This window comes from Ambystoma mexicanum, chromosome 5q (assembly GCF_040938575.1).
Source record: "Ambystoma mexicanum isolate Mex_15411 chromosome 5q, UKY_AmexF1_1, whole genome shotgun sequence".
Lineage (NCBI taxonomy): Eukaryota > Metazoa > Chordata > Amphibia > Caudata > Ambystomatidae > Ambystoma > Ambystoma mexicanum.
Window position 1 is genome coordinate 1,403,749,032 of NC_090933.1, and position 24,806 is coordinate 1,403,773,837.

The following is a 24,806-nucleotide window of genomic DNA, read 5'->3' on the forward strand; positions in this document are numbered from 1 at the left end:
CTTCGTATTCCAAACCTGAAATTTATCTCGAGGAAAGTCTGATCCAGGATTCTCTTACCCAGCCAACAACCCCCACTTTTAAACACAGCTCTTGTGAGTGACCGACAAAGTGCTATCCAAATGCTTGATCCTTTGACTCTTTCCGATTCTAACCATTCCGATCATGAGTTTCCACTGTTAGCCCGAATTTTAAGCCTGCTCGATAAAGGCCAGGATCTCAGACACTTGGAACTCAGAGATATAAAGATATAGAGATATAAAGACAAAAATCAATAAACTCAAAGGATTTATATGTGCCACAGAATTCTTTACTGCAACTAATGCATCACACACACCACCCCTAGCAAAGCCTTTGTTACTATCTAAGATCACGCAAACTTCAATAGATGAGATTAGTCCGTCTACAATTCATAAAACTAACTCATTACAAGTTGAGTTGACAAAAACTTATGCCCAAGCCCTCATGGCTTCCACATCTGATCCGGGAGCGACACAGCATAACGAAATGAGGGATTTATGGCACAATGTTTTAACTAAATCTCAGAATATTTGCGAGATTGGGAAACAAAATAGAAACAGAGAAGGCTTCAAACTTTATGCACACCCCAAATGGCGAGTTGCAAAATGGCTCGACGGTAGACAGGGCTGCTCCATCCACTTGGAACAAGTTACTTACCTGTAACTGTTGTTCTCCAGCATGGGTCTGGCATGGATTCACATGCTCATGAATATTCCCCGTCGTCAGGCTGGGAATCCTTGGTAAAGAAAAAATCAGTATCAGTTTCGTTTCTGATCTGTCCTTTCGTAGTAGTAACCAATCACTGATCTCTGCGTCATACTGACCACAGCCAATGACTGCCCTCTACCTAAGCCCCGCCTCTGGCAGCCATCTTCAGATTTGGTAGCACGTGAAGTGGCAGTATGACCAAGTGAAGAGCCGCAGAGGGGTAGGCGGGAGGGTTCGCATGTGAATCCATGCCAGACCCATGCTGGAGAACAACAGTTACAGGTAAGTAACTTGTTCCTTCTCCAGCATGGGGTCTGGCATGGATTCACATGCTCATGAATAAAGAATACATAGCAGTACACACATGCACAACCACGGGAGGTGGCAAAGGCTCAACATTAAGCATTACATCAAACTCAACATTAAGCAATTCTTACCTCCTCACCAGGCTCACCTTAGGCGAACAGATTGCGCAGCACTGCTTGGCTGACCCTGGACTCCTCCCTGGAATCCCGATTGACGCAGTAGAATTTCGTGAAGGTGTGCGTCGACCTCCATGTAGCAGCCCTGCAGATGTCCAGCAAGGGCACACCAGATAGGAACGCCGTGGTAGCTGCGATCGCTCTGGTGGAATGGGCTCTCGGACGGCCAGGCTGCGGTCGGTTTGCCAACCGATGACAGTACATGATACAGCCAGAGAGCCATCTGGAAATGGAGGCCTTTGAGAGAGCCTTCCCCTGATTGACAGGTCCAAAGTTCACAAAAAGTTGTGACGTCTTCCGAAAACACTTTGTGCGGTCCACGTAAAACTTCAGCGCTCTAGCCACATCCAGCGAGTGCAAAGTCCTTTCGGCCGGCGACGAAGGCGACGGGAAGAAAACAGGCAACACCAAGGGTTTGTTGAGGTGGAAGTCCGACGGTACCTTGGGCATGAAGGAGGGGTGCGTCCTGAGCACTACTCTTGTGTCGCGAAAAGTCAAGTACGGGGGCTTGCAGGAAAGGGCCTGGATCTCTCCCACCCTTCGTGCGGAGGTGATGGCCACAAGAAACGCTGTTTTCCACGACAAGAACTTCAACGGAGCCGAGTGCAGAGGCTCGAACGGAGGTCCCATGAGCTTGGTCAGCACCACGTTGAGCTCCCACGCCGGGGCCGGAGCCTTCACCGGCGGGAACGATCTGAACAGTCCATTCATGAATTCTTTCACCAGACGATGAGACCACAAAGACGTCCGCCCCGTGGTTCTGGTGTATCGGGAGATCGCAGCAAGATGAATCTTGATGGACGCGTGACCCAGTCCAGCCTTGGCCAGCATCAGAAGGTACGGCAGTACCTGTGGAGCCGTAATCCGTAGAGGGTTAATCTTCTGTGCGTGGCACCAGACAGAGAACCTCTTCCATTTGTGTCCATAGCATTTAAGAGTTGAGGACGCCCTGGCCTTTGCAAGAACCTCTCTGCAGTCGGCCGGTATGTCGTATCCTCCAAACTCTAACGCTGCAGGAGCCAGGCCTGCAAGTTCAGCGACTTCGGGTCGTGATGGAGGATGGCACCTCCTTCCCTGGAGAGAAGATCCGCGTCCACTGGCAGCTTGATTGACGGGGACGCTGAAAAGTCCAGAAGGTCCGGGAACCATATCTGCCTCGGCCACGCAGGTGCGACGAGGATCATCCTGCACCGTGACCTCTTGAGCTGGTTGACGAGCCGGATCAGCAATGGCAATGGAGGGAACGCATATAGAAACAGGCCCTCCCAGGGGAACGAGAAAGCATTGCCCATGCTCCTCGGCTGGGGAAACCTGCTGGCGAACCTCCGGCACTTGGAGTTCGTCGCCGTCGCGAACAGATCGATCTGGGGTGTGCCCCACCGTCGGAAGAGGCGGTCCACTAGATCCTGTCGTAGTTTCCACTCGTGGCACGAGTGCAGCTCTCTGCTGAGCGAGTCGGCAATGGTGTTTTTTATCCCTGCCAGATGAAACGGCACCAGAAACATCCCTTGGGCGACAGCCCAATGCCATAGATCCTGCGCCTCCTTGGACAGGGCTGGGGACCTGGTTCCGCCCTGCTTCCTGATGTAGAACATGGTGGTGGTGTTGTCGGTGAAGATCCTCACCACCTTGCCCTTGAGGGACGGAAGAAAGGACCTGAGGGCCCAAAACACTGCATGGAGTTCCAGGACGTTGATATGGAGGGACTTCTCCGTCGGAATCCAAAGGCCTCTCGCGTGCAGATTTTCGGTGTGCGCTCCCCACCCCTCCAGGGAGGCATCAGTGGTCACTGTCTCCTGGTGGCCGGGGGTCTGGAAGTCCATGCCCGCCGTCAGATGCGCGCGGGTGCCCCACCACCGGATCGCTCGTCGGAAACTCTCGTCGAGTGTGATCCTCTCCTCGAAGCTGCCCGTCGTCTGGATCCAGCGCGCGTCCAGGAACTCCTGCAACGGGCGCATCCGGAGCCTGCACAGGCGGATGAGATAAATGCAAGAAGACATCATTCCGAGGAGGGACTTGATGGACCTCACCCTGGCCGCGTCCGCAACCAGCATCCGCTGCACCTTGCCCAAGATGGCCCTCGTCCTTTTCTCCACGGAGAGGCCAGAAGCGACACTGTGTCGAGCTTCGCTCCCAGAAACAGTGCGTCTTGCTCGGGCACCAGGTGGGACTTGGCGTAGTTTATGGAGAATCCCAGGTCCGTGAGTAGTTGGACGGTCCTTGCCGTGTGCTCCACGGCGAGCTCCTTCGTCTTTGCTCTGATGAGCCAGTCGTCCAGGTAGGGGTAGACGTGGATCCCCTCTCGGCGCAGCTGCGCCGCCACCGGTGCGAGGCACTTGGTGAACACCCTGGGTGCCGACCTCAATCCAAATGGAAGGGCTCTGAACTGGTAGCGACGCCCTTGGACCACGAACCTGAGAAACTTTCGGTGTCCCTTTAGGATGGGAATATGGAAGTAGGCATCCTCCAAATCCAACGACGACAGGAAATCGCCCTCCTCCAGTTGACCCAGGACGTGTTGGAGGGTGACCATCCGGATCTTCTGTGCCTTGATGAATTTGTTCAGTTGTTGTAGGTCCAGGATGGGACGCCATCCTCCCATCTTCTTCTTGACGAGGAAGTATCTTGAGTAAACTCCGGAGTCCCGAAGCCTCTTTGGGACGAGCTCGATGGCGCCATTCTTGAGCATCGCCTTTACCTCCAAGAGAAGTTGAGGGACGTGATGTTCTTTCCTGGCCACAGGGGGGACGCGCGGGCACCTCTTTAGAAACTCGAGCCGCGACCCCGAGTTAGGGCGTCCAGCACCCAACGGTCGGTGGAGATGGACTCCCACACGCTGACGAAGCTCGCCAGCCAGCCTCCCACCGGGGTGCTTCGGTGGGGGCCCGACCCCACGGCCGGTTCAGTCCTGCTTCGACGAGGCTTTGCCGCCTTGTCCTCCTTGGCGACGACAGCGGGGTCCGCCTGACTTGTCTCGTCCCCTGTAAGCTTCCTGTGACGACGAACGGGCCGCTTGACGGTAGGTGGAAAATCCGCCGCTGGAACCTTTGGAGGCACCCTGTTTGCCTCCGCCGCTCCGAAAGGGCTGCCGCTGTTGCTGGAGAACCCCAAGAGCCCGGGCCGTCTCCGTGTCCGCCTTGATGGCTTGAAGGGAATCGTCCACTGTTTTCCCAAACAGGTTGTTTCCGTCGAACGGCATGTCCAAGACTCTGGTCTGCACGTCCTGACGGAAGTCAGTAGCCTTGGGCCATCCACGCCGCCTAAGGCACACGCCGTTGCCCAACTGGCGAAATCCAGTGTCAGCGATGTCTGTCGCAATCATAATGGTGTGGTCCGACGCCACCTCTCCTTCCTGCAAGATCTCTAGGGCTTCCGCCCTCTTGTCGTCTGGTAGGAAGTCCAGCAGGGGGGCCAGTCTGTACCACAACTCCCTGTCGTAACGGGCTACGATAGCCAAGGCGTTGGCCGCCTTAATCGTCGTCGCTGCCGACGAGATGACTCTGCGTCCCATAGTGTCTAATTTCTTTCCCTCGCCGTCAGGTGGGGAGGTCGACGTAGAGGCCGCGCCCCTCCCCCACTTTCTTCCTGGCCGCCGCGGAGACGACCGAGTCCGGGGTCGGCTGTGCCCGAAGGCACAAGGGGGCCGCGTCCGGGACCCGGTACTTCTTCTCGTACCGATCCCTTCTAGCCGGCGTTGTGGATGGGTTCTTGAGGAGGGCGAGGCCCTCATCCCAAATATCGTCCAGAAGAGGTACAGCGAGGACCGTCTTCCTCTTGGCCTCGCGCCGTTGATAAAGGAAACCTTCCTTCTTCTTCTCTTCCGGGCAGAGCTGGAAAAGCTCGGATGCCCTGGCGATCATGGAGTGAAACGATCCAATCTCGTCGGGCGGGGAAGCCCGGGAGGGAGGTGACGACGGGAGATCCTCGTCGTAAACCTCGTCGTCTGTACCCGTCACGGCCGTGTCAGTCCCCGTATCATCCCCACGTGTGGTGGACGGGGAGGAGGGCTGGACAGGTCGCGATGGCTGAAAAGGAGGTGGAGGATGAATCCTTCTTCTCTTAGGGGGAGGGCTCCCAGAAGGGCCTGGCTCCGGTTCCCCGTCGGGAGCGGTTCCTCCGTTGGTGGTAACAGCAGTCTCGTCCTTATCTCCGAGTATAGGACTGTATAGCCAACAAAATGGCCGCCGAGTTGTCTTGCGGCACTGGTTGAGGGGAGTCCGACGGGCGGTCAGGAGCCCCGTCGGCACCCTTGACGTTCTCGTCATCTCCTACGTCGGGGTCCCTCCCGACGGGCTGGTCTTCTTCCACGCCAACGCCGTGGCTTAAGACTTCGATCAGCTCTTCCTCAGAGGTTGAGGCCGAATCCACGACAACCTCCTGCCCCCCCTTTTTCTTCTCCATCGGAGGTTTCACGGGGGTCCTGTTGATGGGCATGAAAGAGGACTCCCTCCGCGGTGGCAGGGAGACTCTGGGCCCCGAGGTCGCCACCACTGGTGTAGCCTCCACAGGCTGAGCCAGGACCGCCGTGACTGTCTCGATAGAGGCCTTGGCCGGATGGATTAAGGCTTTCACCACCTTAGGTGCACTCACCGCCTTCTCCTTGGGGGGAGGGTCACCGCCTCGCTCTCCCTCCGATGGGGCCTTCGAGCTCGACCGGGGTCTCTGCAGGAGCTTCGCCGGCTGCTCGGCCTTCCTCTTAACCGAGCCAGAGCGTTGGCTCGTGGTTGATGGTGCCGGGGAGGAGGCGCCCTGCCTGGCGCCCGTAGAGCCCGACCGTTCGGCGCTCCCGGTGCCAGCGGACTCGCGGTGCTTGGCCTTCGTTGGACCCCCGTCACCGGGGCGCCCTCAAAGGTCTTAGAAGACCGCTCGGACTTCTTCTTCTTCTTCTCGCCTGACGGGCTCTTTCCTTCCAGCCAGTTGGCGAGACGTTGATGGCGGTCCTTCATGGTCCGCTCCGACATATTGCCGCAAAACGCACAGTCCTTCTCCACGTGCGTCTTGTCCTCATGTAGGCAGTAAAGGCAAAGGGAGTGTTCGTCCTCCTTAAAGACATTCTGAAGCTGGCATCCAGGGCAGACCCTGAACAGCTTTCCGGGCGTCGAGCTTCCCTTCTCCTGGGCCATGTCCGAGATGGGCCTGAGAAACTTCTGGAGTCCTCCAAAAGCGTGGCTCGACGAAATCTTCACCCTTGAGGGGCGTAGACGAATCCGACACAGGTCCCGGTTGATCGGATGAAGAAACGGTGGAGCTTGAGGCTCTTTTGACCGAAAAAAGAGAAATTTTTTGAGAAAAAACGTGAAAAAATAGCGCTAACGCTCGAGAGCAATAGCACAAGGATCCCAACACTTGAACGTGTAGTAAAAATCTGAATATGGCTGCCAGAGGCGGGGCTTAGGTAGAGGGCAGTCATTGGCTGTGGTCAGTATGACGCAGAGATCAGTGATTGGTTACTACTACGAAAGGACAGATCAGAAACGAAACTGATACTGATTTTTTCTTTACCGAGGATTCCCAGCCTGACGACGGGGAATATTCATGAGCATGTGAATCCATGCCAGACCCCATGCTGGAGAAGTATAGCACTTACAAATCTTATTGACCAAGAGGTTTTATTAACGGGTTAAGTGGAACAGGTAAGGAGCTCAATGGTGACTCTGAGGGAGCTTCATCGTCCAATCGGTATCTGCCTCGCAAAGCTAGACGGCTACAAAATCGGGCCATAAAAAGATTAGCTCTTAAAAAAATTCAAAGGGCCCAGGCTCTTAAAAAATCAAACCACACCTAAAATGAAAGCGCACAGCTCAAACCTAAAAAATCTTTAGAATTTGTCTAATGAAGACATAATACTTGATCTAAACCAACTAAGAGATGAACGTCGCATTGCACTTCAAGTAAAAATAACACCTTCCATTTCTGTGGGAAAGATTCCTGCCCTTAAAAAAGCCAATCCTATAAATTCAAATAAAAAAAATATCGATACTGGAAATCACTCATACACATTTATCATGAAGCCAGTTAAGTCCCTGAATACTTGTTAGGGCTCTATCCCTGGAAACACACTTCCACCTTCTGATAAATCTAACTTGAATGCACGCCTGGTTTTTCCACTTACGCTTCCCACTAAGCAGACCCAATTGTAGTAATTTTTTCCGATTACATCAATAAAAACGGTTGGCTCTAATCGAAAGACGAATGGGGTATCATCCAAATCTGTGCAGAACTCACCGTCCCATGTGTGGATTCTAGTTGCTCTACCTAATAACTCCAGGCCAAGTGCTGCTTCTAATGCAATCAATACCATTGATACTACTCACCCTGCGGTTGGAGCTGTCCCTGATGCGGCCACCGTTTCTGTTCGAAATGGTTTGGTGACTCCTCCTCAGATAGCGGATACTATTCTCCCTGCTGTTGATACCATCCCTGATGCGACCACTGCTCCTGTTCGAAACAGTCTTGAGACATATCCTCAGACAGCACGTGGGTGAAACATTGATTCTGCCAATCGACCTAAAAATACTGTAATTAAATTCACCTCAGAAACTATAAACACCATTAGTTCGGTAAGTGACCCAGAGCCTCATTACATTTTAGGCTGTAAGGGTTTACCGGTACCGGTAAGGGTACCGGTACCGGTAAACCCTTACCGCCTTACTACGAGTTCCCTTTGCGGGAACCGACCTTAACGGCTGGTTTTACCAGCCGTTAAAGTAGGGTGCGCAAAGGGACCTTGGAGCTAATTACAGTACCGCAATTTGCAGTACCGTAATTAGCACCTTCCCCATTCCCATTATGCCCTATGGGGGCAAAAATGGGAATGGGGAAGTGCCTTAGTGAATGGGGAATTATCGCCCCCGCTCACCTTGGAGTAGGGCGGTAATTCTGCCATCAACCAAGGCAGACACGGTAAAATGCCGGCAGCAACCATGGCGCTAGTAGCGCCATGGTTACCGCCTACCGTGTAATGAGGCCCCCAGCGATTAATGGCAACAAGAGAATAAACAGAGCATTTATTTTACACGCCTTTCATGATATACCACATCTGAGAATTCTTAACTCAGCTGATCTTGATTGGCTAACCCTCAATAACACAATCAATCATCGAATGATTACTCATTTTCATTCTGCAAACATTGCTAAATTAGTCTGGGATTATCGTGCAGATCTAATACAGTTGGGCTTATCTCCTTTTGTATTTCTTTCAAACAATGAAGCTAATTAATTTATTGCTTAGTTAGAGCCAGACCACACTCCCTTGGTGGATGTTTTAAAAAACTTCCCACCAGCCGATATCCCTGATGAGTCTTTTATGGCACACCTGGTAATGCTTGCCAAAGTAATAAAAGACCTTTCATGCCTCGAAGCATTGGCAAAAAGTTTGAGACTTAAAAAAGATCCCAAATTGTCGTAGCAACTTTAATTTCATAATAAGGTAATGGAACTCTTGTGGATTCAATAATTTGCCATCTTGGCTCAATACTAGATCATCTGCCTCAGACTTTTTGATTTTATTTTCCCAAGAAACCATGAACCTTAATATTTTTCATATTAATGGCTACACTACATACTCTGTTCCAGCTAAAATTGGCCCTTTTGGTAGGCCGTATGGTTGTGTAGCCATCCTTCTTAACAATAACATGCAATTTTCATCCAGAATAGTTAAAACGCAAGATGATATTCTAGCTGTAGAACTTATTCTGCCCCATGTGGACAATACCATTGTTCTTTTAATCTCTCTATACTGGAATCCTGCTCAACAATCTATTGGCCAAATCTTTGCAACTCTCGACACACTACCTGAAGAAGCATTCATCCACAATTCCAACTACAAGATTTTCTTTGGCAGTGATTTTAATTCGGTATGTTCCACTGAATTGACAAATCAAGCATATACTTTTTATTATGGCAGTCAATCCAGCTCTATTAAAAGAGGTGGAACGTGAGTAGAGTTTTTGCCCAAAGGATCTACTTTTTCTTGAAAATGTTTTGAATGATCTTCCCTTCACTTGGCAGAATGGGGAGAAGAACTCACACATAAGGCCTCATTATGACCCAGGCGCTAAGTGTTTAACGGCGCCGTAAAAGGCTAAGCGCCTAATTACGAGGTCCCTTTGCGGGACCCGACCTTAATGACTGGTTTTACCAGCCGTTAAAGTAGGGACTCGCAAAGGGACCTTGGTGCTAATTACGGTACCGCAATTTGCAGTACCGTAATTAGCGCCTTCCCCATTCCCATTGAGCCCTATGGGGCAAAAATGGGAATGGAGAAGGGCCATGGAGAAAGGGGGAATTACCGCCCCACCAACCTCGGAATGGGGTGGTAATTCCCCACTCCGCCATGGCGGACTCCGGCATGGACCATGGTGCTAATAGCACCATGGTTTAGCGCCAGAGTCCTAATGAGGCCCACAGACTTTTCTGTAGTTTCCACAAACATAAGACAAGTCTGCACTCCACAACTGACTATTGACCCGGGGCTTGGTGGCCACCTAATTATATCTCTTTACATAACCATACTATATTATCTTTTTCATTTAAATAAAAACGTTGCATATATTGAGATGGACCTTTGTGCATTATCCATTTGCTGGAATCCTTTGTTATCCAAGAAGCTGAATTCTATGATTCAGAAGGTATATACCTCTGAAACGCATTCATACGTAAAACAGAAAACACTACAACCTTTAGAAAATTATAATGTGCGACTAATTCAGGAAATGCTTTCCCGACTTTACAAAAAACATAAAACCACAAAAATGACTCATACTCGTTTATTTAATCGACAAATATATCACTTAAAGAAGGAAACAAACTCTCAGTTAAGAGCCCTTAAACGTGCTAATTTATCCATGGAAGCGTTCACCCCGGAAAAGAAAAAGACTGTAAATGCATACAGGAACAGAACGAAAGCAATAAAACACCTTGTATAAGCTTATGACAATCCAAAAATTCTAGGTGACCTATGCAAGAACAATAGACGATCTGTTTGGGCTGATAGAAGAAATACGTCTTCTACTACTGGTGCTTTTCAAACTTCCATTTCAGGTGATTTATGGACCTCCTACATTACCAATACATTTAAGATCCCTGGGGAGTTCACATATGTTTCACTTAATCAGAGTTTGACGAGCCCTCTCGGAGTCTGCCCATGGTCTCTCATAGACATTCAATGGGCAATTTCACAACTGAATCACTCGAAAGCTGCTTGCCCTGACGACATCCCCCATTGTGTATTGAAACAAGATCCTAGGCTGTGGGCCCACATTCTAAAAATTTAATTTGACAATGTGGGCCTCATTACGAGCTTGCCAGTCCGGATACAACGGTACCGATAATCATGCCGGCATCGGTGTATCTGGACTGGCAAACTCCGAGTTGTGCTCGCGGGTTCCTTTCATTCTGCCAGGACTGACCTGGCGGAATGAAAGGCACCCGCGAGCACAGCATTTCGGATGCACCGGCACTGTTATAAACTGTGCCGGTGCATCCGACCTCCCTATTCCCATTCAGCCCTATGGGGCTTAAATGGGAATGGAGAAGAATTTTTTCCAGCACCCAGCAATGAGCAAATACCGGGTCCGGCAAGGCCGTAATGACCCGGTAATTGGCCATTTCTGGGCACCGGAAAGAAATAAATACTGGCGGCAGCCGTGCCTGTATTACCACCAGCCTCGTAATGAGGCCCTATATTTTCCACTGACACACTTCCCGCTACATGGTGCACCGCCATAATTGTGCAGATTTATAAAAAAGCTGACCCTGCCGATCCGGCCAACTTTCGCCCCATTTCGTTACTTGATGCATCAGCAAAATCTTTGTAATATTTATTTTGAATGAAATTGAGACCTACATCTGTAAGAAAAAAATGCTATCACGCTACCAAGTTGGCTTCTGAAAGCAAATGGGAACAATCTTAAATGCATAAATGCAACCATATTGGCCCACAATTTACAAAGTCATATAATTGCGAATATGGGGCCGGTTTACATGGCATCGTTGGACCTCTAGTCTACTTTTGATTGTATTATCTGCAATATTCTTTGGAACAAGATGGCGGCCTTTGGTTTTCCTTGCAGCTCATTAGTCTAATTCTGAAACGGCATACCAACACAAGTTACATGAGTAGAATTAACGAACAGGAAGCGCTTACTGAACCCAATCCGACCCATGTCAGGGTTAAACAGGGTTGCAATTTAGCAGTGACCCTCTTTAACCTCTACTTGTCTGATATGGATAAAATCTGGGACTCAGCAGTTTCTTTCCCTGTGAGACTCAGAAGTCTAACTCTTAACTGGTTGGCATTCACTGACGACATCCTATTATTTGATAGCACTCCCTTTGGCCTTTAGGCAAACCTTTATCTATTTGCACAGTATGCAAATGATTTAAACTTAATATCCAATGCAAAAAAGTTAAGGATCGTTATTTTTAATAATCTAAAACGAAAAGTGGTCTCTTATACGTGGTCCATCAATGAACTCCCTATACCACGTGCACAGGTTGTCCGTTTCTTGGGTTACAATTTTACTGACGTACAATCTATGGTGATGTGGAGAGCTACTCTTAACTCCAAAGCTAAACCTTTAATCTGTCAAATGATCTGTCAAATGAGAATCATGTATAAAAAATTATGTAAATTCACAATGGGGCCGCTCTTCGAATTCTACCTATTAAAACCTATAATTCTGTAAGGCCTAGATATATGCTTAACTAAAATTCACCTCTTCTTGGATCAACTCCAAGGTAGAATTTGGAAGCAGTGTCTGAATCTGGCAAACTCTCTTCCTAATGCCATATAACGCAACATGAATTGGGACTGGTTTCCCTTTCGGTACGATTTCAGTGGAGGCTTTTAAATAACTACAGCAAAATGAATGCTCCCCTTTCAAATTCTCTCTATGAGGAATTCCATACAATGTTAGAAGTAGGACAACCTCCTTCTATTGCTACATATTTATTGAACATGGAAAACCAGCTTACAGAAATAGGTTTATTGCTGGATGATCTACTTTTAAGACCTGGACATGTACAAAAATAACATTTTGATTCTGATTGGTGTCGAACAGTGGACTCCTTGAGTAAATATACATGTTATAAAGAGAATGCAATTTCTATTCTCAAAAGATATCCACGTCAGCTTTATCTCTTACGCTTTCCGTCTAACAAGGCATGTGAGACCTACTTAAGATTTAAGCTCAACCAGATGTTGATTTATGAAGAAATGAAACATTGGCCACATATGCAATCACATTTGACTTTAGAGCAGTGCAGATTTTGCAATTCTATCATCAGCTAGAAACGCGAAAACATTTGGTGATCTTTTGTGTATATGTCAACCATTATAGAATCTCTGCGTTTGGCCAAGAATGTATTGGGGATTCCCCCTTGTCACGTGAATCTTTGTGGGCACGCTGTATGACTGGTATTAATCTAAAAATTATGTTGGCACTAACGCGGCTACTTTCTCACATTAATGAGGCACTGGCCCTAAAAGCCAACTTTAGTACGATTCAGCAGGCCTCCTTTGCAACTCATTTGCAAGGGTAGCCTGTTGAGTACAATTTACTTCTGGAGTAGGTGTGCACAACCTACTGATAGCAGGTGGTTTCGATTGATGCAGGATCTCAAGGGCCCTAAATTCCCTTTGTTAACGCTCTTATACCACATGTTGAAGAGTTCATTATGCAACTGATACATATAACACACAGAATACAATACCTGGAATTTACATGGAAATAAGGTATGTAAATGTTAAAGTACAACAAAATCTTAAAAGCATTTTAAGAATTCTCATGTCATGCGATAATGATAGACCTGTGTGTTTTCTAACCTGTCATGCTTTTTTTGATGATCATCCTGGTTATATTTGTAAAAGGCAGAATGCACATTCTTCTGTTCGTATTAATGTTGTTTTTTGTTTGTTTTAAAAACATATACTCGTATGTGGAGTATTTTTAACGATCGCACTGACGATAACTTGCTTATATTTTATTACATTTTTATTGTTTGTAAAATATCTTGCTATTTGCACAATACGCTATACACTGTGCGATCTCCTATGTATGTATGTCTAGTTTTTATGTGGACTATCTGTCTACTAGGACAATGTTTTTAGATGGGTTCTAAGAAAACGTTTTACACATCGTACCTATGAATGTGCATTTCTTTCCACTTTCTATGAGACAATATTATGTATGTTTGGAATCTTGGGATGATATATATCTTTGCATTATATCTAAATGTTGTAAAAGTTTAGAATTTTAAACTAAATACAACTATAAATAAAAAAAAATAAAAAAACAAGAAGTTCCCAATTATAGCCAAAACTGAAAAACTAAGCAAAGTGAGACGAGCAAAGATTGGAATTCCACATCTTGGTGGCAAGTGGCAAAAGAGAACAGCAAAGAGAGCAGGAGCAAAGCAGGTCTTGGCCAAAGAGTAAAAACTGTGAGGAGAAGGGAAGAAAGCAGACAGGTGTTATAAGTGAGGGGAGAAAGGAAGTGGAAAGACCATACACTCTTTTAAACGCAAAACAGGGGGAAGAATATTGGTGCAGAAATTGAAAAGAAGATCCAGCAGAGGGAAGCACACAAGCATTGTGGAATTTGAGTGATAGAGTGAAGATAAAGGAGTGAGATCAATAAAAATGGAGGGCTGACGTTGTGAAGGAGAAGAGCTGCAATCAAGAAGAGAAAACATAAGAATTAATGAGCATGAGAAAAAAGGACATACTGGGCAAAGATTAAAAAGTTGCAAAGGGCAGGTACAAACAGAGATTTGGCATGTGTGTCTGAAAGGATAGAGAGGGATCAAAGATAACATCAAGGCTACAGTCGGAACAGGAAAAGCAGAGAGAAGTTGGCAGCAAAACGATTGGACAGAAAATAATAAAATGTAGGTTTTTGAAGATTTGCGATGAAGGCTGTGGGTACCGACCTCCCAAAGTGTAAAAATTGAAATATACGTTCTTCATCTATCCCAAATCCTGCAAAATGTCCACCACTGCAGATGTGGAGATTCTGCTCCACCCTTGGGGTTGTGCTCTCCCCAACACATGCTTTATGATGCTAACAAACATTGGGAAAAAGTGTGTTGCCTTTTTTTGAAAAGGACACTCATTAAAAAAAGGGAATGGACATAAAGTATCACAAGGCAGTACCACAAGGCAGTTTATCAGCTTGTGCACATTTTGTTCTACTGAAAAACTCTTTGTCCTAAAAACTCACAAATATTTAGATATCTTCTATTTTGGTGGCAATCCGCCATCTTTGATTCCAAGTACGTACCAAGACAGGTACCTAACCAGAGGAACAACTTGGCAAATATGTTACCTGCTCCAATCGAAAACCCTTGGTCCATATTCCAATTAAAGCAGAGTAATATCCTTGGAACCCTGTCCTTGGTGAAGATGGTAGATAAGTTAAACAATACCTCAGTGCATCAACATTGTAGAGCGAGATAGTAAGAAATATGGCATTGATTTAGGAAACCCCCTAGGTTTAAATGACTTAACAGTTTCATTTCGTAACATTGTATTTCTTATTCCACGGGAAGCCACAGTCTTTCTACCTTCCCACACATGATTGAAATAACCATATTGGCTGGGACACCATTATCTTTTATACTGCCACTAGTGATCCGTGCATATCTAAAAATCATTTTATTATATGAAAAGAAGACTGTCTGTGAGAATCGTCTTTATGTAGGATTCTCTGATTTCGAAGTGTAAACAGTGAATCAAGAACAGTTTTCTCCTTTTTTTACACGCGCTATTCTGCGGAAAATACCTTTAACTCTTGATCTGATTTGTCAGGAAGTAATCCACTTAGCTATTCTACATTCACATTTGCAATTTCATTGTGTTTTTCCCAGAGATCACTGGAGTTTCACCTTCTGAAGGGAGTGTTGAAGGTGGTACCATACTAACAGTTACCGGAAACTTCTTTGATCAGACAGACTCGCCAGCTTTAGTACTTGTTGGAGGTAAGTACACCTTTGAGCATGGCATGAAATTTTGAACCCAAGGCTCATTCACCAAAGCATGTTGTAGATCAGTAATTGAACATTTTAGTACACTCAGAGACCTATAAAATGCAGAGTTCTTGTATTACCTTTGAATTGAAGCAAAATCATGAAATAAAAAAGTTATAGAAAAAAGAGAGCAAGACAGAACAACGCTTGCCTGGCTGCACCACTTCTTGTTTATCACAGCCTGCTCTGTCTGCTATAAACAATTTAGTTTGATGGTTTGTTGTGTTGATGTTTTGCAACAAACCAAGTAATGCATCAATTTTCTCTGTCATGACCAGTTTGCATTATTTGATTAAGAAACATTAGAACTTTCAGCCTCATTACGAGTTAGGCGGGAAGTGGTGAAATTGGCGGTAACTGGGTTACTACCAATTTTACCACTACACCAAATTATGAGGTTGGGTTTTGAGTGGAGGACTTACCTCCAGGAAAACCCTAGAGGTAAATCTTCCCTCTCAACACTGAAAAATCGGCAGAATTGGCGGAATTACTCCAGCTTTAATTCTGCTGCAGTAATTCCGCAAAAAAGCCCCATTTGGACCAATGGACCGGAAATAAATGGGGAATTACATCACCAGCACCACTTGTAATCAGGTGGAAATTCCGCCTGATCAAGTGGCGGTAACAGTAATTCCTTAGGGCAATTTATTGGTGGATTTACTGCCAAATTTCCGCCTAACTGAAAATGAGGCCCTATATAGTTTTAGGGTGCAGAAATAAGGCTCAGACACAATGGTGCCATATTTTTGGGTGCAACTTTTATTGATCAAGAATGGATTGGGAAATTCCTCTGTCCCTAGAGCTAACAGGGGTTTCCCTGCCTCAAAGAAAACTAGTGAAATGGTCAGGATGTCCAAAACAAAAAAGTCCATCACTGCCGTGTCTCAAAGCCCACCCCTGTCCCTAACATTATTAACTTAAATAAACTGTGCAAGGATGATCTCTTTTCAAAGTAAAGTGTTCAAGGTAGTTCCAGCCAACAGGAAATGTCCCAGTCTCTTTGGTAATCAAATCTGATGAAATAAACAATATTAAGAAATATAAGATTCCAAGGTTAAGATCGTACTCTTTTCCCCTAGACTGCTTCTTGTTCTACTTTCCTTCCTTTTGCGCTTCTGAGCCCCATATCCTTTTGGGTAAATGCCAATAATCACTTCACAAGGATATGCTTCTCAGATTCACAGTTCTTTATCCCACCAACTTAGCACACTCCCCACCAAGTGTAGAATTCCTTCTAATTAATCCTTTTTAGTTCTAGGGTTCTTGACCCCTTGTTCCCAGACTCACAATATTCAAAACGGCTTGGTTCACTCTCCTGACAAGCCACTGTCCTCTCATGGAGGCCTTTCTTTCTCTCACAGGGTCCCAGACCCTCTTATTCTTCATTACTTTAGACTTTTGTCTCTCATATGGGTGCGGGTCATAGACTCACAGTTCATTATCATATCTGCTTGGTTCACTCTCCTGACAAACATATCATTCTTTTCTCTCTGTCTCTCTCTTGGTTATTCTTGGTGTCCCAGTCCCTCTTGTACTTTGACTTACATATGGGTGGGGGTCCCCGACTTGCAGTCTCCTCAGAGGGTCTCAGAACCTCTCATTCCAGCTTGTGCTTTCACCCCTTGCTTTTCCAAGGCCTCTAGCAGCTCTTGAGTAACCCGCGTACTGGTTTGTCTCTTCTTTGCGGTACCGTTCATATATCTCAGTCTGCTCTTAGGAGACTACAAAGAAGCATATGCCGCACATTATTGAGGGCAGAGAGCAAGTCCCACATGCGTCCTCCATAGGGGTATGTTTCAACAACCATTTTTGAGGATACAAGACGTGGCTATCAAGAAGCCAAGATTAAGCAACCTGCACTTTGCAACAAGCACACCAGCCACATTACCCAGAAGTCTGGAGGCAGGCTCAGGTACTAAAGACATATCCACAATATTAGATAGAGAAATTAACACTATTTGCCAGAAGGAACCAAGTGCAGGACAGGACATACACATATTGAGCATCACACTTTGGGCAGTTTCACTGCACTGAACAGCTTAATTTTGCCCTTCAAATAATATAGCCTGTTCGGGAATTAAAATTTTCCTGGCCCAGATGTTCCCTACTATCGTAACAGAAAGTCATAACTCTATTAAAGACACAGAGGAAAAGGATTATGCTCAACTCGACTCTTTACTTCTCGAGCAGCTTTGAAAACAACTCTAAAACAAAGCAATACAAGTAAAAAAATGATAACATCCAGAAATATATATACTTCTTGTAGTTTTAACTTGATTGGATAAAAAACAGTCCATCCAACCTGCTCCATCTGAGGCTAGACCATCCCTGTCTGGCTGGAACACTTCCTCTTTCTTCCGCTGCCACCAACTCGAACTGGGGTCGCAACCGGTAAACACTGCATAACTAACAAGCTTATCCAGCCACCTCACAAGCCCACTTACTAGAGCTCTGCAGCTGCATGAAGAACAAGACATACTAATATTGATTGAAAGCCAAACGCTGGGAGAGTGATTGCCTGGGTGGGATAATCCTTCATCTCTCTGTCTGTGATGCTGGAAATGCAGTGGAGGGACAGGGCCTCCATGTCCTTGTCCCTTGTCCTGTAGTCCTTTTATCATGTGTGTTATGTGTTATGTCCTGCACAGGAGCCCATGTGGGACTCCTGGCAGTGCAGCTCTTCCTCTTTTTAGTTTGGTGTACAGACCCTTGGGATACCCTTATGGCACCCATTGGTGAGAGTACAGCCCTGTACTCCTAGTGTATGTTTTTGGGCACCTGTGTGTGGCCCGCAGAGCAGGGTATGGGCTGATGGCAGCTCCATGCTGAATTTGAGAGGTGCTCTGAGTATCCTCCATTTTGGGATACCCAGGCCCTGCCATTGGAATAAATTGATTCCTGATAGAAGACAAGATGGCCCCTGTGGCCTCTTGCTTTCTATTGCCTGTTACCTTGTTTTGCCCAAAGTCCTGGGAAGCCCTGACTCTGTCCCTACCCCCTGACAGTCTGTCGGGTGGATGTCCCATATATGGTATTGTGGGGAAGTCCAGGCCAGACTGGCTGGAGCCTTCCCAATGACTGTATGTTGTGGGTACACCCTTGTGGTAGGGTCTGGGTGAATGGAGTGTATGACCAATATGCACTTCATGTTATAGATGCCTATTTTCTGGTATGTGACATAAAGACTGAGACAGCCCTGCCCGAAACTGGAATGAATGCAGTGTGGAGTGCTGAATGGCTGGGTACTTGTCCCAATACACATTCCTTGTTGTGAGGGTCTGGAGGGAGGAGAATGGCCTGAATGCACTGTGAGCCTGATTGGCTGCCTGCCTGCATGAATGCCCTTCTGGATGTTTGGTTGCCTGAGTGTGACCCAGCAGAGTGAATGAGAGGCCAAACAGCATATCTGGGGACCTCACACTGATGGAAATTGTTCAGAAGCGGAAGTTGATGCTTCTCTCAAAGCCGAGCTGGAAGGTGAACCTCTGTTCCTATCGATGCAATCTGAAAACTGCTGTGCCTTCAAGAACTGATCCAAGAGAGGACCTGGCTAGGAGACCTCTTCCCACGCTACGAGGGACCATCGTGCACAAGCTAACCTTCGCCAAAAGCGCCCTGGAAGTCAGTCCTCGAAAGGCTGCCAACCGGAGACAGGGACCGCAGCGGAATCACAAAGCGAAGAGCCCGGACATTGAAGTCCATCACCATCGCCGCCGGAGCCGCAGTTCTCCCTTGCTTAAGAACACTTTGAAACAAGGACACCCTTGCTTATCACCGATGACCACTTTGCCCCACCGGAGAAAAGTCAAGGCTGCCGACGAACCGAGGAGAATCCACCTGTGGGTTTCCTGCCACCCGAAGACTACAAAGACGCTGACAACTCGACGGCCATGCTGGGCCAAAGTTCTTCAGTAACTCTTTGAGGCAACGAACTACCGTCGCCGAGGAGCACTGCATGCCTCATCTTCGCAGGACATCCACGACCGATCATCAATGAGCACCGCCAGGACCGAAGCTGCTGCCTCAACCCCTTTGTTCACCCTTTTCTTCGTGGGATCTCTACGATCCGTGGCTCCTGCTTTAAAGGGAGTCTGCTCAAAAGGATTGTCAACGACCCGACGTCGAACTCTGCTATTCCAGGTACATCGGAGTGGTAGAACTATTTAGAAGGAAATAAGACTCATCTAAACAATATATGGACTGTGCTTGTATTATATCTTTATTTACAGGTTGCCCAGGTGGGGGGATCCTCACACAGCACTGTGTCTTGGGTAGGGGCCAGTATTCTGCCTATTGTTTAACCAACCTGCTCTCCTCCTATGTCTATTGTTGGTTCACTTTATTAACTGATTTGTATGACATTTTAACTGAGTACAGTTGATGTATTTTAATGGAATCAAAGAGTAATTGTGGTACCACATAGAAACTGTATATATTTACCATTTTAGATTAACTTGAGCACAAAGTGTGTTATTGTGATTGTGTACATAACTTGTGCCTATTTATATAAAGGACTGTGTTTTCATTAACATAGTGTGTGGACATTCCTTTGCGGGTGCTTGGGGACAACACTGCACTTAAGAACCAGCCTACATCACCTTGTGAGAGCTTAAGCCTTAAGCCTTGATTGCTCGTCCAACGTTACCATATACAGAATCTTGGTGGGGTGCTCTGTGCCTCTACTCTGCCATATAGAGAGCAGGAGTACAGAAACCCCCCTCCAGTCTTTACAGTGTCTTTAATAGAATTATGACTTTCTGTTACGATAGTAGGGAAAATCTAAATTCTATCAGCTTAGTCCCTTGATGTTGGGGCAAACATTGGAGTAATGAGGCACAGCCTCAGTATCCAACATCCCCCACTGACAGATCACAATTGTCAGCAAGATAAAGTTATCTTGCCATGCGCCAGTTTGAAAAACCAACTCACTGTCTGCTGTGTCCACCCAGATCGATAATGCAGGAGGGGGCCCAGCCGAATCTGGTGCCCCATAACAAGCAGGGCTCACCAAGCTCACACAGAGAGTTGGCACTCCACCACATAAATCAGTCTTCCAGTTATCCAAAATACATGTTTTATTCGGCTTCAAAGGTGGATATAAAAGGAAAAATACAACACACTTTTCACCCAGACCTGGGCTTCGTCAGAATGTGCACCGTTTCGTCTGTGAATACATAAATACAAAACATAGTCCTTCATCCGCAGTTATGGTCCTTGTAATGCTATTGCAAAGCACCATCTTTAAACATTTGGAAACACATGGTTACATATCATTTTATTTGGTTCCCTGCGCTATGCACAGCTCAGTCAATAAATTCAATCCTTAACTTGTATTGTATTTCCAATTAAGTAAATGCAAATGCAATCATAGTGGATCGGACATATTCTCACATATTTTGAGGTGTATAATGCTGTGAAGGCAATTCAGATATTACTTCTATAGCGTACTGCCGCAATAGTCTCAGATTTAAATACAAAGTGCCTCTGACATGTAACTATATTCAATTAGAGTACTCTAAAATTCATATAAAGTGCAAAGTACTGTAGAGTAAAGAACCTTATGCAGGTCCCAGAGGAGGTCCCGTGGGAATAGCAGCTAGGACATTCTGAGCGTGGCAAGCCATGGAGTGGCAGCTTGCTATACACTCTCCCCTGCAACCTCCTGCCCAAAGTCCTTTACTCACCTGAGTACAAGAACTACCAGCAGGACTACATAAACCACATAAATAGATGCTGCAATGTATGATGAAAGGTGATTATTACATAAGGAAAGTTTTACGTGTGAAGAAATAACAAAAGCACGCTAACTAGACCTTCGGGCCTGTTGTGATCATTTAAGGGCCACTACATAATTGGCGATGAGGACTGGATCGGCCCAGCTGCTCCACAATGCAAGGAGCAATGCCACCACCATCGTTCCTGCAAGTCCCAGGCAAGCCAGCTATTCCATGGCTCCAATGAGAGACTTTATTTCAAACTTACCTGGAAGCGATGGGTGGAACAGGCTATCGAGTGGGGCGCAAGAAGGCCATGTTACTAAATGCGCTAGGCGTGGAAGGGCAAAGAACTTTTGCAGGCCTGAACCCAGAAACCTGACAGGAGACGGTGATGACATCTATCAAGAGGCAAAAAAGAGAATGGCCAAGAGATTCTGGTGTAAAGAAAATGTGGTACTACACAGAATCAGATTTTACGGCAGGAAGCAATAACCGACAGAACCTGTGGACGACTACGTAGTCAAGCTAAGAGAATTGGCTGTCTTGTGCGCATTTGGAGCAACGTCAGAGGAAAGAATCTGCGGCATGCTCATAGTCCACACGAAAAACAGAAAGGTACAAGACAAATTTATTCTTGAGAAAGAAATAGTGTTGGATAAAGCAATCCAGATTGCGAGAGCGGTAGAAGAGACGTCTTGCAGGTGCAAAGAGTGGGGAGTTGCTGCGCAATCACCTGAAATACAGTGGGTACAATCCAAAGGCAGAAGGGAAAAAGGACAACGCAAAGCCAGAAATGACGTAGCAGTGAAACGCGAACTGTTGAAGTGCCACAGGTGCACCAGTACAAGCCACTTGGCCAACAGCAGAGAATGCCCGGCAAGGAACATAGAATGTTCAAAATGCAGAAGATATGGACATTTCATGTCGGTGTGCATGTGGAAAGCGATGAAAACTGTAAGCAATCCAGAGCGAAGAAGGCAGAGGTGAGTCCTACTCAGATGAAGAAGCATGCGCCACAGTTCTCATGGTGAACAGCGTCACGACTCAGAGGGAAAAGGCCCACTGCACCATTAAAGTCAATTGCCATGAAGCAAGAGTGATGGCAGACTCTGGTTCCGACCTCACCATACTACCCTTGAATTTATACAAAAACTTGGTGGGTGTCACAATCACACTTTGTAAGGGAAGAGAGTTCGACACTCCCTCCCGAACCACAGAAGCCAAATGAATTGACCCCTCCCACCATGTTTGCCACAGACTATATGAACCTATCACGCATTTCCATTAACTTAATACCTGAGTGCCTCAACACCCACACACACACACATGATTTGAAAAAAACCTCCTCATAAACCTGCCTCCTGTTCCTTCCTGGTTAGACACACTTGGATACGTGTATAGCTTTAAAATGGACACATGGATAACATATTAGCATAAGCGAGATGAAACAAACAAATGGGAAGTTTCCCAACATGGTAAGACGCACACATGGCCTCTTAGGCAAGCATAAGCAAGACGTAACAGCACACAAAACATATTCAACAGCAGAATCTAGTTAGCAACACTAGATCAGCCCATAAACACTTGTGACTCTCCCACACATAACTTCCAGATACGAGGATTCCATATCCTCCTCGTACTAACTGCCACTTTGCAGTATCCCTTTTAAAGTTCATGTTTTACTTCTGGCCAAAAGTTCCAAACAAGCACATAAACCATAGACGTAAATAAATGCCCCCTGGGCGCCTCATAAGGGCTTCTTGCTTTTATGACTCAGACCGTAGCAAACCAGACTTCATTCCAGCCCCTCCCGTACTTATCTTTAGTCCGGGAGCCCCACAGGACTACCTGGACGAAGAATGTGCTGCCAAATGGAGGTCGCAGTAAAGTTTCTGTCTTCCTGCTCGAAAATAAGCTCTGTCCCCAGTCTGTCAGCATGATAGTGTGGGAAACACACCGAGAACTCCTTCTTCCTCCGACCGTAAGTACGCTGAACTCCCAAAATAAGCTGCACCTGCATAATGCTGTTGCCGACTAATAAGCTGTCCCTAATCACAGGCAGCTGGCAGCGCGCGCGAGGAAGGACTACAGATGCACGCTAAGGCTGCTGGGAAATGTAGTCCTTTCTTCCCGCAGCTCCCAAGGCACTTTAACATGCGAAATGCAACACCCCACGTCTGCCCCAACCTCCATTCCTGACAGTGGGAAGAGAAAGAGTCAAAGCCTACAAACCAAACATCAGTCCGACGGCGTACAGAGGTGCCAGTGTAAATCTTTTGAGGTACGTCAGAGCAACAGTGGAATTCAAGGACAGGGTCACCAGAACCTTAGTGTATCTTGCAGAAAATGGACCACCAGTATTAGACTGTGATGACTAAGCCAAACTGCAAATCAGGCTCGAACCCAGCATGGAGGGACAAGTCCTGTCCATAAACAAAAATGGCACCTCAATCAGCAAAGAAGATTTGCCACAATTGTTTTCAGACACGACTGGCCGCATCAAAAAATATGCGCACAAATAAAACAAAAACAGGGAGCTGTACCAGTCAAGCAGAGACCTGTGCCGGCAATGGCGAGAGTTGCACTACAACAAAAGCTCAACAAGATGCTATCGGAAGGAACCATAGAGATGGTGGAGTGTTCAGAATGGCTCAGCCCAGTGGTTCTCATAAAGAAACAGCATACCGGCGACTTGCGCATTTGCATGGATTTACGCAGCCTAAATCTGGAGGTGGTGGCGGACAGTTACCCCCTACCGAGCATAAATGAACTGATCTTGCTCATGAAGGAGGCTAAAATATTTTCAAAATTAGACATGAGGGATGCCTCCCACCAACTCACCTTACATCAAAAATGCAGACCCCTCACGGTGTTCATCACACCATTTGGAACGTATCAATTCACAAGAATGCCATTTGGATTGTCCTCAGTGGCCTCTAGATTCCAACGCATGATGGACTCCCTCTTGAAAAACATCGGTAATGTCTCTTACTTCCAGGATGACATATTAATGTGTGCAGAAGATATGGAGACATATTATGCAGCTCTCTGCAAAGTGTTGGCAAAATTGCAAGAAGCAGGAGTGCGACTACGCTACAACAAATGCGTACTGCAGGCGGATGAAGTAGAATATCTGGGATACACCATATCCAAGGCTGGCATGAGTCCCAAGAAAGACTTACTGCAAGCAATCGTAAAGGCGCCTCCCCCAACCAGCAAAGAAGAGCTAAGATCGTTTTTGGGGCTTTCAGAATACTACGCAAAATTCATACCAAACTTCTCAGAGACCACTGCTCCCATGAGAGAATTACTCAAGAAAGGCGCGTAATACCACTGGGAGGCATACAAGCCAAAGCATTTGATGATATCAAGGATGGAATAATGCATGTGCCCTGCCTACAACCCTTTAATCCTCAATGGAAGACCATGATTACCACGGATGCCAGCACATACAGTATAGGAGCAACGCTCACGCAAAAGAAGATCGATGAAGAACATATTCTCGCGTTTGCGTCCAAGGCCCTCTCAAAATCAGAAAACAATTACTCCACAATTGAAAAGCAGATGTTAGCATGCACATGGGCCGTGGATCACTTCCGCACATACGTATGGGGTACAAAGTTTCGGTTGGTTACCAATCACAAACCCCTAGAGCATCTACTGAGCCTGGGAGGAACCCACGCAGCGACACCTCGCCGTGCTCAAATTTCAATTAAAAATATATATTAGAACAATGCGCTTAAGATGAAAAATGCATACAGAATTTTGCACAACTGCCTATTTAATCCTCCAGTCATTGACATATTAACCCATGCGCACAGGCTTCACACATTCTCTACCACTGTATTGTGC

At 46.5% G+C, this 24,806-nt stretch overlaps 1 protein-coding gene across 1 annotated transcript in view; it reads left to right on the forward strand.

The window, feature by feature from the left end:
• LOC138498459 (fibrocystin-L-like) overlaps nt 1-24,806 on the forward strand; it is a 1,772,245-nt gene that overhangs the window by 356,455 nt on the left and 1,390,984 nt on the right. Inside the window, exon 12 of the mRNA XM_069622209.1 lies at nt 15,079-15,189. Within this exon, the coding sequence (XP_069478310.1) occupies nt 15,079-15,189 (111 nt within the window). The remainder of the gene's footprint in view (nt 1-15,078; nt 15,190-24,806) is intronic.